Source organism: Coregonus clupeaformis, chromosome 9, assembly GCF_020615455.1.
Source record: "Coregonus clupeaformis isolate EN_2021a chromosome 9, ASM2061545v1, whole genome shotgun sequence".
Classification (NCBI taxonomy): domain Eukaryota; kingdom Metazoa; phylum Chordata; class Actinopteri; order Salmoniformes; family Salmonidae; genus Coregonus; species Coregonus clupeaformis.
In genome coordinates, this window is record NC_059200.1 from 47220151 (window position 1) to 47239642 (window position 19492).

Sequence of the window (19492 nt, forward strand, 5' to 3'; positions counted from 1 at the left end):
TTTTACGTCAATAGACTTTGTGTAAAGGATGGAAGAAAACTATGCAAAACAACCATCACATCTGTTTTGTTGCAAAATTATTGTGAATGGTCACATTGAATAAGACCTCATTTTGACCCTAACAAACTATAGCCTGGAGGTGACGAGACGTCGGTGACTAAATCTACATCGTCCCAGTAATCCGAGGAGCCAAAGCAAAACTGTCACAATGTGTTTATTTTCCCATCTGTTTTAGAGCAGAGAGAGGACGCCATTCAGTTTGTTTTCTTAATTGCTATTTGTTTTATTTTTCTGCGTGGGTTTCACTGAGCTCAACCCATCGTGGTTGCATAGTGCCAATTTTGCGACATTCAGTAATTTAAGTATTTGTTAATGACACTGTGCCAATCATTCAGATGCTCTGACTGATTGATTTTCAGCATCTTCTCTAGTCATGCATTGATTTATAATTTTACGATACACCCGCCATGAAACCCTTCCAAACCATAGCAGAATATCTGAAGATATTCAATTTGGAGGAAAAACCTAAAAGCTGATTTTAAGGACAGAATTATTATTTTGATCCTTTAGGTGAATATAATCCCCATCATCGCTAAAGCCGACACAATCTCCAAGAGCGAGCTCCATAAATTCAAGATCAAGATCATGAGTGAGCTGGTGAGCAATGGAGTGCAGATCTACCAGTTCCCCACAGACGATGATGCAGTCACCGAGATCAACTCCTCAATGAATGTGAGTCTCTCTCTTTGTACACTCACTCACTCACTCAGTGTTTCCCTCACTCTATAGGAATGTATGATTTTAATAGCTGCACATAGTTTCCTTCCTTTGAAACTTCCTCAGTTTTCCAACTGTAGAGAACTGTGAAGAACTGTGTGAAGCGTTCTCTGTGCCCGCTATTTCCTATTATGTAAATCAGGGATGGGCAACTGGCTGCCCACGGATCGAAAAAAGTTTGGACACACCTATTCATTCAAGGGTTTTTCTTTATTTTTACTATTTTCTACATTGTAGAATAATAGTGAAGAAATCAAAACTATGAAATAATGGATATGGTATCATGTAGTAACCAAAAATGTGTTAAACAAATCAAAATATATTTTATATTTGAGATTCTTCAAATAGCCACCCTTTGCCTTGATGACAGCTTTGAAAACTCTTGGCAGTCTCTCAAACAACTTCATGAGGTAGTCACCTGGAATGCATTTCAATTAACAGGTGTGCCTTCTTAAAAGTTAATTTGTGGAATTTCTTTCCTGCTTAATGCATTTGAGCCAATCAGTTGTGTTGTGACAAGGTGGGTGTGTGTGGGGGGGGGTATACAGAAGATAGCCCTATTTGGTAAAAGACCAAGTCCATATTATGGCAAGAACAGCTCAAATAAGCAAAGAGAAATGACAGTCCATCATTACTTTAAGACATGAAGGTCCGTCAATACGGAACATTTCAAGAACTTTGAACGTTTCTTCAAGTGCAGTCGCAAAAACCATCAAGCGCTATGACGAAACCGGCTCTCATGAGGACCACCACAGGAATGAAAGACCCAGATTTACCTCTGCTGCAGAGGATAAGTTCATTAGAGTTACCAGCCTCAGAAATTGCAGCCCAAATAAATGCTTCACAGAGTTCAAGTCACAGACACATCTCAACATCAACTGTTCAGAGGGGACTGTGTGAATCAGGCCTTCATGGTCGAAGTGCTGCAAAGAAACCACTACTAAAGGACACCAATAAGAAGAAGAGACCTGCTTAGGCCAAGAAACACGAGCAATGGACATTAGACCGGTGGAAATGTGTCCTTTGGTCTGGAGTCCAAATTTGAGATTTTTGGTTCCAACCGCCATGTCTTTGTGAGTCAACGGATGATCTCCGCATGTGTAGTTCCCACCGTAAAGCATGGAGGAGGAGGTGTTATGGTGTGGGGGTGCTTTGCTGGTGACACTGTCTGTGATTTTATTTAGAATTCAAGGCACACTTAACCAGCATGGCTACCACAGCATTCTCCAACGATACGCAATCCCGTCTGGTTTGGGCTTAGTGGGACTATCATTTGTTTTTCAACAGGACAATGACCCAACACACCTCCAGGCTGTGTAAGGGCTATTTTACCAAAAAGGAGAGTGATGGAGTACTGCATCAGATGACCTGGCCTCCACAATCCCCCGACCTCAACCCAATTGAGATGGTTTGGGATGAGTCGGACGGCAGAGTGAAGGAAAAGCAGTCAACAAGTGCTCAGCATATGTGGAAACTCCTTCAAGACTGTTGGAAAAGCATTCCAGGTGAAGCTGGTTGACAGAATGCAAAGAGTTTGCAAAGCTGTCATCAAGGCAAAGGGTGGCTATTTGAAGAATCTCAAATATTAAACATATTTACACTTTTTTGGTTACTACATGATTCCATATGTGTTATTTCATAGTTGTGATGTATTCACTATTATTCTGCAATGTATAAAATAGTACAAATAAAGAAAAGCCTTGAATGAGTAGGTGTGTCCAAACTTTTGACTGGTACTGTATGTAAATTATACAGCTCTGGAAGCCACTGCAAAATTATCAGTTTCTCTGGTTTTTTACTATTTGTAGGTATGTGTTTGGGTAAAAATATCCTTTTTGTTTTATTCTATAAACTACTGACAACATTTCTCCCAAATTCCAAATAAAAATATTGTCATTTAGAGCATTTATTTGCAGAAAATGACAACTGGTCAAAATAAAAAAGATGCAGTGTTGTCAGACCACCTCGAATAATGCAAAGAAAATAAGTTCATGTTCATTTTTAAACAACACAATAGTAATGTTTTAACTTAGGAAGAGTTCAGAAATCAATATTTGGTGGAATAACCCTGATTTTCAATCACAGCTTTCATGCATCTTGGCATGCTCTCCACCAGTCTTTCACATTGATGTTGGGTGATTTTATGCCACTCCTGGCGCAGAAATTCAAGCAGCTCGGCTTTGTTTGATGGCTTGTGACCATCCATCTTCCTCTTGATCACATTCCAGAAGTTTAATGGGGTTCAGGTCTGGAGATTGGGCTGGCCATGACAGGGTCTTGATCTGGTGGTCCTCCATCCACACCTTGATTGACCTGGCTGTCTGGCATGGCACATTGTCCTGCTGGAAAAACCAATCCTCAGAGTTGGGGAACAATGACAAGAGCAAAAGGAAGCACGTTTTCTTCCAGGACAACCTTGTACGTGGCTTGATTCATGCGTCCTTCACAAAGACAAATCTGCCCGATTCCAGCATTGCTGAAGCACCCCCAGATCATCACCGATCCTCCACCAAATTTCACAGTGGGTGCGAGACACTGTGGCTTGTAGGCCTCTCCAGGTCTCCGTCTAACCATTAGACGACCAGGTGTTGGGCAAAGCTGAAAATTGGAATCATCAGAGATGATGACCTTACTCCAGTCCTCTACGGTCCAATCCTTATGGTCTTTTGAAAACCTCAGCCTGGCTCTTCTTTGCTTCTCATTGATGAAGGGCTTTTTTCTAGCTTTGCACGACTTCAGCCCTGCCCCTAGGAGCCTGTTTCGAACCGTCCTCGCCGTGCACTTCAGCTGCCGTTTGCCATTCTTTTTGTAGGTCACTTGATGTCATCCTACGGTTGTTGAGTGACATTCGAATGAGTTGGCGGTCATCCCGGTCAGTAGAGAGTCGTTTTCGCCCTGTGCCGGTCTGTAGCTTTGTTGTCCCCAATGTCTGCTGCTTGACCTTGTTCTTATGAACCGCCGTCTTTTACATTTTAAGGATGGAAGCAACTTGACGCTCACTGTATCCCTCTGCCAGTAAAGCCAGAATTGAACCTTTATTTTCCTCACTCAAAACTTTCCTTTTCAACTCTTTTGGCATGGTCAATAGTTATTTTTTGATTAATATTACTTTTGAGGTAGTATTAGCACTGTTTTTGCCATCCAGCTGGTCCTATTGCAAGATGATAGTGATGACCACAGCACTGGTTTTTTATACTTTTCCTCGTTAAATAAGATTTGGTTCATGTGATCACCTAATCAGTACCTAATTCAGTAGAATGAGGTGTGCCTGTGTTGGAATTCAACAGACACTGGAATGGAATGGCTGTCATACATGTAGAGATGCTGATTTAAGAAAATATATTTATACAGTGCATTCGGAAATTATTCAGACCCCTTGACCTTTTCCACATTTTGTTACGTTACAGCCTTATTCTAAAATTGATTAAATTAATGTTTTCCCTCATCAATCCCCACACAATACCCCATAATGACAAAGCTAAAACAGGTTTTTAGAAATACCTTATTTACATACGTATTCAGACCCTTTGCTATGAGACTTGACATTGATCTCCGGTGCATCCTGTTTCCATTGATTATCCTGGAGATGTTTCTACAACTTAATTGGAGTCCACCTGTGGTAAATTCAATTGATTGTACATAATTTGGAAAGGCGCGCACACACCTGTCTATATAAGGTCTCACAGTTGACTGCATGTCTGGTCCGAGACAGGATTGTGTCGAGGCACAGATCTGGGGAAGGGTACCAAAAAATGTCTGCAGCATTGAAGGTCCCCAAGAACACAGTGGCCTCCATCATTCTTAAATGGAAGAAGTTTGGAACCACCAAGACTCTTCCTAGAGCTGACTGCCCGGCCAAACTGAGCAATCGGGGGCGAAGGGCCTTGATCAGGGAGGTGACCAAGAACCCGATGGTCACTCTGACAGAGCTTCAGAGTTCCTCTGTGGAGATGGGAGAACCTTCCAGAAGGACAACCATCTCTGCAGCACTCCACCAATCAGGCCTTTATGGTAGAGTGGCCAGACGGAAGCCACTCCTCAGTAAAAGGCACATGACAGCCCACTTGGAGTTTGCCAAAAGGCACCTAAAAACTCTGACCATGAGAAACAAGATTCTCTGGTCTGATGAAACCAAGATTGAACTCTTTGGCCTGAATGCCAAGCGTCACGTCTGGAGGAAACCTGCCACAATCCCTACGGTGAAGCATGCTGCCACCACCATCATACTGTGGGGATGTTTTTCAGCGGCAGGGACTGGGAGACTAGTCAGGATCGAAGGAAAGATGAACGGAGCAAAGTACAGAAAGATCCTTGATGAAAACCTGCTCCAGAGCGCTCAGGACCTCAGACTGGGGCGAAGGTTCACCTTCCAACAGGACAACGACCCTAAGCATACAGCCAAGACAACGCAGGAGTGGCTTCGGGACAAGTCTCTGAATGTCCTTGAGTGGCCCAGCCAGAGCCCGGACTTGAACCCGATCAAACATCTCTGGAGAGACCTGAAAATAGCTGTGCAGCGACGTCCCCATCCAACCTGACAGAGCTTGAGAGGATCTGCAGAGAAGAATGGGAGAAACTCTTCAAATACAGGTGTGCCAAGCTTGTAGCGTCATACCCAAGAAGACTGTAATCGCTGCCAAAGGTGCTTCAACAAAGTCCTGAGTAAAGGGTCTGAATACTTATGTAAATGTATTACATTGCTTTATTTTGTTATACATTTGCAAAAATTTCAAATAATCTGTTTTTGCTTTGTCATTATGAGATATTGTGTGTCGATTGATGAGGATAAAAAAAAAATAGATTTTAGAATAAGGCTGTAACGTAACAAAATGTGGAGAAAGTCGAGGGGTGTGAATATTGCACTGAAAAAAAATACACACACACTGAACAAAAATATATGGATTTCACATGACTTGGAATACAGATATGCATCTGTTGGTCATAGATATCTTAACAAAAAAGGTAGAGGCGTGGATCAGAGAACCAGTCGGTATTTAGTGTGACCACCATTTGCCTCATGTGCGACACATCTCCTTCAAATAGAGTTGATCAGGCTTTTGATTGTGGCCTGTAGAATGTTGTCCCACTTAGGGCTGTGGCGGTCACCATTTTGTCAGCCGGTGATTGTCTAGCAAATAACTGTCGGTCTCACAGTAATTGACCGTTAAATGAACATAAATAAATGCAGCATCTCCTGGCTTCCACACACAGCCTACAAGCCACTGATGCAGACTTTTTGGAACATCTACAGTTAAAAAAGTCTAATAAATCCATGTAATATAGCCTACACCTTCACAATAAATCCATTATTTTATACAGGTCTAAAGAAACATGATATGAATAAAATGTTGTCTATTTCAGAAGATCAGAATAGCATACTCTGAGTTGTCTTGATCTGGCTATGCAATATGGTTGTGGTCTACACTAGTTCATTTAGCAGACAAGATTTGCTTAGAATTCCGTGGCATTATTTTATAGTATGAAGAATACAATTGAACAAAGCTGAATAAAATAGAAAGGATATTTTCTCCAAATGATTTGAGGGAGTGCGCACATGCGGCTATTCTGTGTTGAGCGGTTAACAAATAAATAGGTACTCCAAATGCTTAATTTTGAGTTATTAATGTAACTTTAGTTCTACAAACGTTGGGCTATATGGTTTGATTCTTAATGCATTGTAAGGCTGCATGATGCGACTCTGATGATTTGAAAAAAGTATATTGGAAGGCATGAGCTCTGCTTTGTTTCTTGCGCAGGCTGTACACGTTTCGTCAGTCTCGCATTCACAATTTGAGAAGCACTTGATAATGCTTCGAATATCCTGGCGGCATCCCCTTTGTGTGGCCATAATGCACCGTAAAGAAATCCATGCCTTTTGCAGCCCTTCTCCCTGAGTGCTGCCTGCTCCGAAGCACTTCTCACTCACACAGCTCTCAATCACATGAAATGGTCTTTCTCACAGGCTACAAGTGAAGACAGACACATCGGGGACGCAACTGCGCCTGTCCTTATCCAATTCCGAGGTGCATATTGAAGATATTGGAAGAACTGTCCACATTTACTTTTCGTCAGCCAACAAGATGAGTAAGCCTAATGAACAGCAAAAGCACTGGCCTATGTCAATCTACTATCCCCCATAGTAAAAAAGTTGACCTATTATATTCTGTGCGAGAAATAAATATTCTAAACAGTCTGGGACAGTAGTGGGATGTAATAGATCCCAAATTAATACAACCACTAGCATCAAAAAACCTTTTTACGCAATGTGGCTGACGCAACAGATCAGAACGTTTAGCTTAAAATGTTGATAAACTATTAGGCTATTTCTTCACCTTTATAAGCGCAGCAATGCGCACACGGCAGTAGGCTATAAGCACGAATGTTCCATTATCGGGGGAACACCATTATCAAAAGTGACCACAAATGCGATTATGCATGTAATGCTTTTATTATAAAGGTGCATTTTTATGGTGAAAATTATCTTTCCCAAACTTGAAACTCGCGCTCTGCTTATGTATGCCAGTTAGTCTCTACACCTCTTGTAAAGCGGATTAATATGCTTAATTCTAAGAAGTAATTTGGCCGCTTTAGTTGTGATACAAACCTTATCAAAACCTATAGGCCTATGGGCTAGGCTACATGAGGTTAAAAAAATAAGGCATTGTTTCTTGCCTTAAGCTGGGCATCATTCACAAGTGATAAAATATAATTCACAAGTGATAAGCTAATATTGTCACCCATCAGACTATTCTTGATTTAATCTTGTCTTTACATATACTAAAGAATATGTGTGAAATTAGTTTTGATTTAGAATGGACTATTATCATGCACCTGTCTCAACAGGGGCAGTGGAAAAAATATATGTGATCTCTCCACTTAAATAGCGAATGGAGGACGCTTTTCCTGTGGTTCATTTTCATGCCAGCCAGGTAGGCTATACTCCTGTTGTAAAGATAAGCAATGTGCTTAATATTAGGAAAGTTGAGAAATAAATAGAGTAGGCCTAGCCTATAGAAAGCTGATGGGATCCTCTTTTTAATAGAGGGCATCACTTTGTTTTCTCGCGCAATTTCATAGCCTATAGAAATGTTGCGCAACATGAGCTCATGGGCTCTCATGAAGTGTATGATTTAGATTTTCGAACACATTTGCATTGATGTCAGAGAGAGAGGGACAATAGAGTGCTGAGTACCAGGCAGTTAGCAGGTTTGGTAGGCTACTAATGACCATCAGCAGCATCAGAGGTTGGAGAAGCCTAATTACCGTGACTAAACGGTCACGTGGAATTTGACTGCCTTCATGACTCGTGACAGCCGGTGTGGTGGTAATATGATCACCGCAACAGCCCTAGTCCCACTCCTCTTCAATGGACACGTCGATCCAGAGCATCCCAAACATGCTCAATTGGTGACATGTCTGGTGAGTATGCAAGCCAGAACTGGGACATTTTCAGCATCCAGGAATTGTGTACAGATCCTTGTGACATGGGGCTGTGCATTATCATGCTGAAACATGAGGTGATGGCGGCGGATGAATGGCACGACAATGGGCTTCAGGATCGCGTCACGGTATTTCTGTGCATTCAAATTGCCATCGATAAAATGCAATTGTGTTCATTGTCCGTAGCTTATGCCTGCCCATACCATAACTCCACCGCTACCATGGGGCACTCTGTTCACAACGTTGACATCAGCAAACCGCTCACCCACACAATGCCATACATGCTGTCTGCCATCTGCCCGGTACAGTTGAAACCGGGATTCATCCATGAAGAGCACACTTCTCCAGTGTGCCAGTGGCCATCGAAGGTGAGCATTTGCTCACTGAAGTAGGTCACGACGTCGGGTCAAGACCCTGGTGAGGACGACGAGCACGCAGATGAGCTTCCCTGAGATGGTTTCTGACAGTTTGTGCAGAAATGCTTCGGTTGTGCAAACCCACAACTTCATCAGCTGTCCGGTTGGCTGGCCTTTTATTGTCCCCAGCACAAGGTGCACCTGTGTAATGATCATGCCGTTTAATCAGCTTCTTGATATGCCACACATGTCAGGTGGATGGATTATCTTGGCAGAGGAGAAATGCTCACTAACAGGGATGTAAACAAATTTGTGCACAACATTTGAGAGAAATAAGCTTATTGTGCAAATGGACAATTTCTGGGATATTTTATTTCAGCTCATGAAACATGGGACCAAGACATTACATGTTGCGTTTGTATTTGTGTGTGTGTGTAAAAATAAAAATAAATAATCAATAATAGAAAAAGGTTAATTAGGAACACACAAGATGCAATTTCGAAATTTGGTTGTGCATCAGCAGTTAGCTGGCTAGACTATCTAAATCATGGCCGAATACCGACCGGGCACGTGCCCAGGGACCCTAACCTCTAGGGGGCCCCCATTTCGATTTTGTTAGTCACTCTCTCACTCAGATATATTAACATGGCAAGTAATGGCAAAATGTGTAGAATTGCAGGGAAATTTGTTATAAAATTACAAGATTTTCATAGTTTTGATGTCTTCACTATTATTCTACAATGTAGAAAATAGTGCAAATAAAGAAACCCTTGAATGAGTAGGTGTGTCCAAACATTTGACTGGTACTGTATGTATGGAGCATAATGTATTTAGAGTTTTATTCACATACTTTCAAGTACTGGTGACAAATCATGCATTCCTTTTATTGCATAGATTGTAATGGGCACCTATGATGAGTATAAAATACTTTTTTGAAGGTTGTACTGTTTGTTGACATTATACAATGCATTCTGTTTATGAGGTGAAGGAATGGTTCACTCATCTTTCGAGTAAACTTCCGGAAGTGAATGAAGGGAAGTGAAGGATCGTAGACGACACACACCCTTCAACATGCATACTGCTAACAGACCAAACTCATCTTGTCTCCTCTTCTTATCTTTGGTTGACGTGAAAAAACAAACATGGTGGCGTACACAAACTACCCATCGTTGGATTACTTTCGATTTTTATAATTTTTTAAACTAAATTATTTAAATCAATGGTCAGCTTACCCATGGTGTGATGAATTGTAAATAGTAATTGCTATTAGCTAATTCATATTGTGGTTTCTGTCAGCCGAATATGGCTGCTTGTGTTACGTCAATCTTTCATCAGTTAGCGCTAGGACTAATGTAGCTATATTTTCCGGTTTGGATGATTGTGTTATGCTGTCTCTACTTCTGTGAATGTCTGAACATTGCATCCCAAAATAAACTGGTCACATTCAGGACATAACGTTGTAAGGACTGCGTTTGTGTAAAATGTTTCTGTGAAAAAAGTGTGGCCAGCTCAAACTGCCTGTTGCATCAATTGAAACTGGATGTTCTAAATTAGCGTTCTAATCACACCGGTTTGAGCGTGTGTGTCAAAGATTTAATATTGGTAGCTGAGACTAAGGCTGGGCAATATGGCCAAAATATATCACGGTATAAAAAATAAAAATAAAATAATGGACGGTTTGATGGTATTTTATGTTTTTGAATAATAAAAGTTCTACATTTGCTTCATGAATAGTGTGTGACCCTAGGGTGGCAACACATACATTCTAAGTGATTTCAGTGAGTCTTTCTCCATTCTGATTGTTTTATACTGTTCAATTAAACTTCAACCAAAAATAATTTTCAGTACTTTATGCATTTCCTGCACTCATTTGAGATCATTTCCACACTGCCACGTAGGGCTGCATGATATGGGCAAACAATCTAGGCCTTATTTTTAACCAAATGTTGCAATTGCTATTTGACTTGCGATTGACTTGGGTGAACTGTTGGAATCATGGAAATATTATTATTATTCAAATTCTATATTTAGAATATAATAGTGGGCACTTTGAATACAGTGTTTGACATGACAACCAATGAAAATGCCAGGGAGGAGTTATTGTGACAGGGTAGGAACCAAAGTGTTGATAAGTGTTTCTTAGGGACCCTATAGTCTTTGGCTACATAGAATGTTTCCTCTTAGGTACTTCATGTAGCTATCATATTCTTGCTTTGCATATTCCTCTTTGATTTAGAGAACAGTCTATGACTTTGGTGACTGGAGTCTTCCACAATTTTTTTGGGCTTTCCTCTGATAGATGCGCTCCTTGAGTTACGGGGCGGGGCTAGGTCTGTGTGGAAAGCGGCATAGAGAGAGAGAGAGAGTGGAGAGAGATGACACGGCGTATCACATTTAACAAACCAAACATTCAAATACCGTTATAGAAGGTAAAGTAAAAACCCAAACCGGTCCGTGCATCAATACCGGTATATCGTAAAATACGGTATTACGGCCAGCCCTAGCTGAGACAAACAGTTAACATTCTTCCCTTTTTAACCATTAGATACCCGCATTTGGTGGGTGTTTTCTTTTGCACCGTGTTTGATTTGTGAGCTTACACTTGCTAGGATGGACCGGCTTCCGTTAAACATGAAACAAAGTAGTAAACTATTGAATACACTATTTGGTTGTAACCTATTCTAAACAAAATCCTAAAATAGTTGACATGCATCTATTATTCCAAAACTGCAGGTCGTGGTTGGAACACATATTTCCCTACTTTAATCAACCAGTCCATTTTGAATTTGTGATAAAGCTGACCTCACGGTCAGCACCCGCTACTCTCAACCTCTTCCTGCTGCTATGCAAGGCAACACTCCATCTTAACTCCACCTCCACATTTACTGGATTGGCTCAACAGTGCAGAAGAGAACCTCCCTGAACAGTTTTTCTCGTCAGGACCAGAAAGAAAGAAATGTATCTTTGCTAAGGAGCTATTTTTGTTTGTTTTCAATGAACATTTTCTAAAATAATCACAGTAAGGTACTTAATTGTTGCCCAGAAATGATTTGATATTGAGATAAAAACTGCTGCATTGGACCTTTTTTTAAAGAGAGTTAGCCCTAGTTCAAACACCGCTCCATCGATTCACTGAACTAAAAAATGTCACTTTCTCTTTGGAAGAACAGGGATAGAGTGCAGTCTGAAACCACGCAGTCCGCCAGAGCAGTTGTCGGGAGAAATGGTCAAGCATATTAATATGCTAGTTGCATGCAAATAAAGGTTGCTTCGCTACCACACCTACAACAGAAGCACAATCATGGCCTCGGATTCACAGGTGGACGCATTAGAACAGACCCATGGTCTGTTTCTGTGGTGGCAGAAACGCTAAAAGGCAGATGGTTAGTGTCGTTTTTGGTGCTCTTTGAAACCAGCAACTGACCGTAAAATACATAGCCTCGCAAAGCCGCCTGATCCCGTGAGCTTATATTAAACGCTGCACAGAGATGATAGCACAGCGTGAACCATTCTGGTATTTACGAGGCTACAGTACAACAACATACTAATTATTTTGCAATCTCGGGAGAAAATAGAACATCTACGATGCACAGTAATATCGCTATGCTAACATATCTCATAGTTTATTTTAGGGATGAGAAGAATCTTTGTGAGTCCTTAGTAAAAGGGAGTTATGAAATCTGAAGACACCGAGAAATTAAACGGATCATATTCACTGTTTCAAACATTTAACTTCCACGCTGCACAGATGTGTGAATAGTCTTTCTTTGCCGTTTTAGTGCAATATAAGTTGGTTTCTTTAACACAGAAAAGGTCTCTGTTATGCCTGAATTCGACTCAAAACCAACGAGGAAATCTGCAGTGTTGAGTGGTTGTATGAAACCAATCGGTACATTAAAGCTGCAATATGTAACTTTTTGGGCGACCCGACCAAATTCGCATAGAAATGTGAGTTATACATAGGTAATTCTCATTTGAAAGCAAGTCTAAGAGGTGGTAGATCTGTTCTATGTGCGCTATTTCTATGCTTCCCGTTCTTAAGTTTAGTTTATTTTGCGTCTTTTACTTTAGTTTTTTACACCAGCTGAAAATACAATATTTATGGTTATGGAAAATATATTTCACAGCGGTTTAGATGGTGCAATGATTGTCTACACCAGGGATGGGCAACTTTGATGGGGGTGGGGTCCACATAAAAACAGAACTCATCATGAGGAGCCGCAGTGGCTTGTGGCCCCACTGTGGTCGGTAATTCAACCATCCTTACTTCAAGTTTAGATAGTCTAGCGGCCTGCTAACTTACCGATTTGTTGAAGAAAATGTAAAAAAAAAAAAAAAAAAATCTATTCAGTTCGACTCGTCATAAATTCGGTGTCTGAACTGTGTGTTAAGTAGTTTCATCCTGTCAAAATCCGTCAGTTTAAGCTAGAGATCAGGTTTTTTGCATGGTCTCAGTTTCTATCCACCGCATCCGCCTATGTTGTCCTTCCGCATCTGCGGTGGAAGGTTGCCGAGCTACAGAGGGGTTTGTCAGACCATGAGACATCCCGAAAATCGGTCTTCTCACGAAAACATCTGTAATGTCCAAACGGTTTGGTCCAAAAACAGTCTATGGAAAGGGGAGACTCACGAACACTATGGTGTTCTCCGTTTTCCTCTACGACCCCCACAAGTGTCACTCGTCTGAATGTAACCCATACAAACGAATGGAAGCATGGAGGTAATTTTGTGCCAACAAAAATAAGGGGTTAAATATGTCCAAAAAACTCAAATATTTCCTGAGCTTTCTTATACAGTATCTCCTACATATAGGATAGACACTTTAAAACCTTATTCCTTATGATACATTTTTGGACTGTCTTTTTTTTGCCATTTATGAATGTGTTGTTCAATGCATTTCAATGGGCTATAGTAGTAAAGGCCAAATTCAATATTTTATCCCAAAGAAATTGATACCTAAAGGGGTCCTAAAATTCTAAATCGAATAGCTGAATTATCTATGGTATGACCATCTTAAAACAATTCCATATGTTAGCTTAGTACCCCCTCCCCCAACAGACTTGTTGAGGTTAACTGCACAAGTAGATTGATTGCACAAATCAGTTCTGCTTGTGTGAGTATTGATGTGGGCACGCAGACCCGCGAGCCACTGCGGCCCCCACACCCATCAAAGTTGCCCATCCCTGATGTAAATTAATTGGCCGCCTGGCATTGGTAGAGCAGCTAATCAGTTGATCAGACAGAGAGAACTGGGTTTGTCGCTCTGTCCTGTCTAGTGTCTATGGTTGCGTCCCAAATGTCACCCTATTACCTATATACTATAGTGCACTACTTTTGACCAGAGCCCTATGGGCCCTGGTCAAAAGTAGTGCACTAAATTGGGAATAGGGTGCCATTTGGGACGTACCCTACAGCTCTGTGTTCAGGCTAGTTGACCTCAGTGCCTGGGCCGTAGCCAGTTTTGTCTTGCCACTTAATTTTTGAGGTTGCTTTGGTGAACATATTTTCCTCATGATGGCTCACTGGCCAGGGTAATTCTGGGCGCAATAAAGAACCATGGGCCAATTTTACCATCATTGGTCACTAGATTATCGGCAGGTGATCTTTCATTAACCCCTTACACTCGTGGAAATTGACCTATATGGATAGGGCCAAATTTAAATGTTTTTAACAGAAGAACTATAAAAATCATGGTAGCAATTGAAAGAGAACACTTTGGAGATTATGGGGAAATGATCACACCAAAGGTGAGGACACAACAGTTCACATGACACAAGACTGAATCCAAACATTACACTGTTGATTTGATCTGCATTTTACCTTTACTGTACTTTTCACAGCATTTGTCAATAAGGAAATCTGAAAATACGTTCAGTAACATAATAAGAATATTCTTTGAAATGTGGGAGTAGGTGCAAGATAAGAAAAAAATATTACAAGGGTTTGAGTGAGGTTTAACTGATGTCTCCAAGTGGCCTCACACCTCTCCAAACTGTACCCACCATCAGACAATTACTGTTTACGCAATCCAAAAACGGTCCATTATAAATCGCAATCTGGGTCAGGTGGGCATAATTTGAAAGCTCATTCTATTGCTGACATGGCTTGCTACAGTAAGTTATAAAATACGATCTTAGTGTTAGGCTTTCAAAAGGCACAAACCGACGGTCATTTTGGTGCACATAGAATGGAGTCATGAGTGCATTCAAGTGTTTGTTCCATGGCAAATTTTCTTCACAATACGACAAACTGGCTCATTCTATAACGCATGTCATCCTTGTAACTGGATTAAACATAGCGATCATAATCGTTGATACTGTAAATTACATGAGTTTTCAAATATGGAAATGTGGGACTCAAGGGTGTGTGCTTTGCTTGTATGACATCAAATATGTATTTATTATAATCCTCAACGTCTCATCTTTCAGAACACATTGACCTCACTCGGACAACAACAAATGTGCAAAAGTAGCCCAATTAGCAGAAGGGGTGGGGGCATCTTTCTGTCGCACGCGGTGCTCAAGTTTATAACTGCTGTCAGTCAAAACCCATACAGCGCAGTGAAGTGGAGAACCTAAGCTTTGTATAGCATGTTACTGTACAGCCACTGTGTTCCAATTTAGGCGCTTATCAATGACAAACTCTGCCATTTTCAACCCGTATACGGGATGACAGGTGCTGTGAGTGGAAAGGGCTATACCATCATTACGTGCTAAAATCAATCACCCATCTGATCACACATTACAACCATCATCCACCACCGATTTACCGTTCCATAACGTGGATGACATTATCTTTAGTCCTGATTGCAACCAACATTTTTCAAGATGATTTCGCACTCTGGTGGGTATTATCATTGGAACAATTTGATCTTACAATTTTAACTGGCTTAGGGCGATTTATCTATTTGACAATCATTCTGTACAACTGAAATAAAGTATTTAATTTACTTGTTTATCACGGCAAATCTAATATGTAAATGTAGCCTACCCTACACATTTTATGAATGGAAATATCATGGTGTAGGATAATTTTTTTTTTTTCCTATTTATGTAATTCATTAATGATTTTACTTGTCTGAATTGAATATGGCCATTTCTTATCGAGGGGAAAAGGAAATATTCCTGAACTGTAAGCTACACTTTGACATTTGAAACTAAATTGTGATTGTGTTGTATTTTGAATCAAATTATATTGTATTCTAATATTTTGCAGATAGCGGAGATTATTTATTTATTTATTTATTTGTAGAACAACGTGATAAGTCAATAATGAACCTTTATGATTTCGTACAGTGATACATTAATTAGGCCAGTGGGCCTACTGTGGCATATTGTACTTTATTGAAGAAACAATGTCTGTCACACGTTGCTGCAATCCATATCACTTTCATATTCAATGTAGTAATTCATTAAAAGTTGGTCTTCAATAACTTTTTTTTTTTGCAAAGTTATAATCATCGTAATTGACAGGCTACATTTCCAGTCAAGTAATTGTATTTCAGTTGTAAAATATCACATTCTTCTATTTATCTTTTTCATATTTCTATTTCGTTGTCCCTGATAGGATGTTTTCTCCACTGGGGCGGGACAATGTAAACGCAGACAATGACCATTTCCCATGCCATTTCCACTGTCTAGTATTAAGCCGGCTTGACACCGTAACAGTGTCAGATCAGGTGCTCTTCTAGTTTTATTCCGCAGTTTTTTTCATTGCAACCAGGGTTATTTTAGCTTGGACCTCCTGGTCGTAGCGTGTTGAGAAATCCAGCGGTAACCTGCAGGTTCCACATCTCTGTTGCAATCAGGCCAATATGTTTAATCAGACCAACAAGACATGCCTCTAAATACAGCTAGCTAGATGTTAAACACAGCCCCCGAAGTAACTTATATGTCCACACTGTTTAGAGTTACTCTTGTGTGGTCTATGGCAACGTTGTTACAACCAAAGTTTTAATCTAAGTTAAACGTTAGTATTTTTTCTCTCTTCCATGGACATCTGTCTAAGCAGTTAGACGTGTCCAGTAAAAATGTTGGCTATGCTGTAAGGAAGGAAGTGTAACCTGTGTGAGAGTGAAGGGCGTTGTGGAAGCTGCTTCTGGTCAAATCTGTAACCTGACTAACCTCTTGACCTGTGAACTCTTTCAGGCTCACCTCCCCTTCGCTGTGGTGGGGAGCATCGAGGAGGTCAAAGTGGGGAACAAAACGGTGCGAGCCAGGCAGTATCCCTGGGGAGTAGTGCAAGGTGAGTACCTCTCCTTCTGTACCTCTCGGCACTTCTTTCCATTTCAGGAAAGAACCACTGCTCAGGAAGTCAGTCCCTAGTGTCTTGGGAAAATGGCAGAGACCGATGAATGCACTATTGGTAGTATTACCACAGGGACACTGCTACATTGTTTGCTTTGTTTTCAGACATTTAGCTGTGTTCGACAGGGAGGCTAAACGCTGTAATTTGATCACGTCACTGAGCACTGAAAGTGAGAATATTTGAACCCAGCTGGGAGTTTGATTTAGAATGGTCTCTCCATTTATCCTGTGCCTGTTTCCATTCCCCAATCCTCCAAGAACCGTGGTTTAGGGTTATTTATAAAGCCTGCCTCATAGGGGAGAGCGTAGGAGAGGGTTTCCATCAGTCAACATGGTGATAAACACTAGGCTAGACAGAAAATGATTAAGACTCCGGGGTTCCCAAACTTTTTTGGCACGTGACCCCATTTTGATATTTAAAAAAAATGTGACCCCACCATGTAGAAAAAGTGATTTAAGCACCTGCCAATGTTTCATTTTTAAATTGGGACTATGACGACCTATTACAAATCAGTCTGACAGTACTTTTGACAGCATTTCAATCTAAAGGAAGCATGGTTTGAAATGACTGAAATGCATCATAAAGGTACTGGGAAGTTCAGAATAATTTTGTTTGATCTTCTGTCTAGAAAATAACATAATTGATGTTCTTTTTCCCCTAGTCTGATTTAGTGCCTGGTCTTGTCCACTCTGTTCTAATGAGTCATGCGTGGCTTGTGGGCATTGTAGAGGGAAACAGAAGACACATACGTGTTCCTGGGAGTCTTATCTTTCAGTGATGGTCATATAATGTTGTAGCTTAAACCGTTCAAGAGAGAAAGCCAGATTTGTAGGAAGAAAACCGAAACCGCTCTGTTTATTACAACCGCATCTAGCGACTACCGGAGGTTACTGACGTAACCCAGGTTCTATGAACTAAGTGCGATTTTTCTAATTTTATTTCGGTTTCTCTCGCGACCCCATTTTCAAATTGTTTGGGAAACACTGGATTAAGTGAATCATGTTGTGTTCACTTGATTGAATCTCCCTCGCTTATAGCAGCAACCGTCTCAATCAAAACAGTTTTCCTATGTCATATATGTGCTATGATAAATGAGAAACACAGTCTTGTGGGGAAAAAAATGATATCTCTGCTGTTATCTCTGAACCCCAGACGACTATGACAGATAGCAGACCGCTGGTATTTCTTCCCTGCCAATAATATCTGTGCAGAGTGTGTGTAATGTGTGTCTCCCATGCCCTGGCAACTCTGGGTTTCCCGGGGTCAACAAATTGCACCCCGGGTCTCAGCGGGGAGTTTACCAGAGAGGTTGTTAGATGCCAGATGTCATCAGCCATTTTCTTCCCCATTTCTCCTCTCCAAAGACTTCAAAGTGTAGGTTTGTCTGTGTATGTCATTTTTCTCTCATACAGTACTGAAGGTGTAGTGACTATCATGTCGAAGGCGATCATGTTCCACGCTAAATGCTGCGCTAATTGTCACAATTTTTTATAGCATCCTTACATCCAGCACAGCGCTCACAGCTGGGGTTGATACAGTATTTATTTTCACTATATCCCGCAGTAAACCACTGTAGCCATGGAGTCCATGCGCTTCCTCTGGTCTTTTTCAGGGCAAATTCTCCCCCACTTATGTCAAGTCTGAAAAGCAGGAAAGGCTTCCTGCTCCAGTCCTCACATGATTGGATGCATGAGAACTCTTTGACTCAGAGTTAGTGGAACGTAAAACAAGGACAAAGTCCAGAGGTTTTCTAATTATTGTACAGTACTCTTTTGCCAAATATCCCCAAAGTTCTTTCCTCAATCGTTCTGTGCTTTCCTCAGTTGATGTGATGCTACTCCTACTCGGAGAAGAGAGTTGTCTTACAGCACCTAGTTTATCATTAATCGACTGCAGGAGCCCCACAATGTGGACCCATTTGAACTTGTATACCATTTATGTAGATTAATTGACCGTGGTTGAGGGTGGTGCCTTTGACCTCAGATGTTAGTAAGATCGTCTCATTGACATTGTATTGTCGCTGTGCTGTCCCGTCCAGTGGAGAACGAGAGCCACTGTGACTTTGTGAAGCTGCGGGAGATGCTGATCAGGGTGAACATGGAGGATCTGAGGGAGCAGACTCACGCCCGCCACTATGAGCTCTACCGCCGCTGCAAACTGGAGGAGATGGGATTCAAAGATACAGACCCTGACTGTCAGCCATTCAGGTGAGGCAGCAAGGCTGATCACAGAACACACAAACACTGAAATTAATAGTTAGTCATATGTTATAGGAAAGCAGACCAATGAATCCCAGAGTTCAGCATGTAAAGATGCTCTGTGAGTGATTTAAAACCTGTAATTCCTTTGTGAGTTAGTCCAAGCTGTAGTTAGTCTGAGATGTAGTAAGCCACTTCTCTCTTTGTCCTGTTCACAGCCTCCAGGAGACCTATGAAGCCAAGAGGAAAGAGTTCATGGGAGACCTGCAGAAGAAGGAGGAGGAGATGAGACAGATGTTTGTCAACAAAGTGAAGGAGACTGAGGCAGAGCTGAAAGAGAAGGAGAGAGAGGTGAGGGTGTGGCTGCTGGCTGGGAAGGAGGAGGAAGGTGGGGGATGAAGGATATTTCAGGAA

General features: G+C 41.2%; 1 protein-coding gene across 3 annotated transcripts in view; it reads left to right on the forward strand.

Annotated features, from left to right (window-relative positions):
* LOC121574026 (septin-8-A) overlaps nt 1-19492 on the forward strand; it is a 52165-nt gene that overhangs the window by 8569 nt on the left and 24104 nt on the right. For all 3 annotated transcript variants that reach the window (XM_041886547.2, XM_041886548.2, XM_041886549.2), the window contains exons 5-8: nt 571-732; nt 16721-16817; nt 18919-19087; nt 19297-19429. In XM_041886547.2, the coding sequence (XP_041742481.2) occupies nt 571-732; nt 16721-16817; nt 18919-19087; nt 19297-19429 (561 nt within the window). The remainder of the gene's footprint in view (nt 1-570; nt 733-16720; nt 16818-18918; nt 19088-19296; nt 19430-19492) is intronic.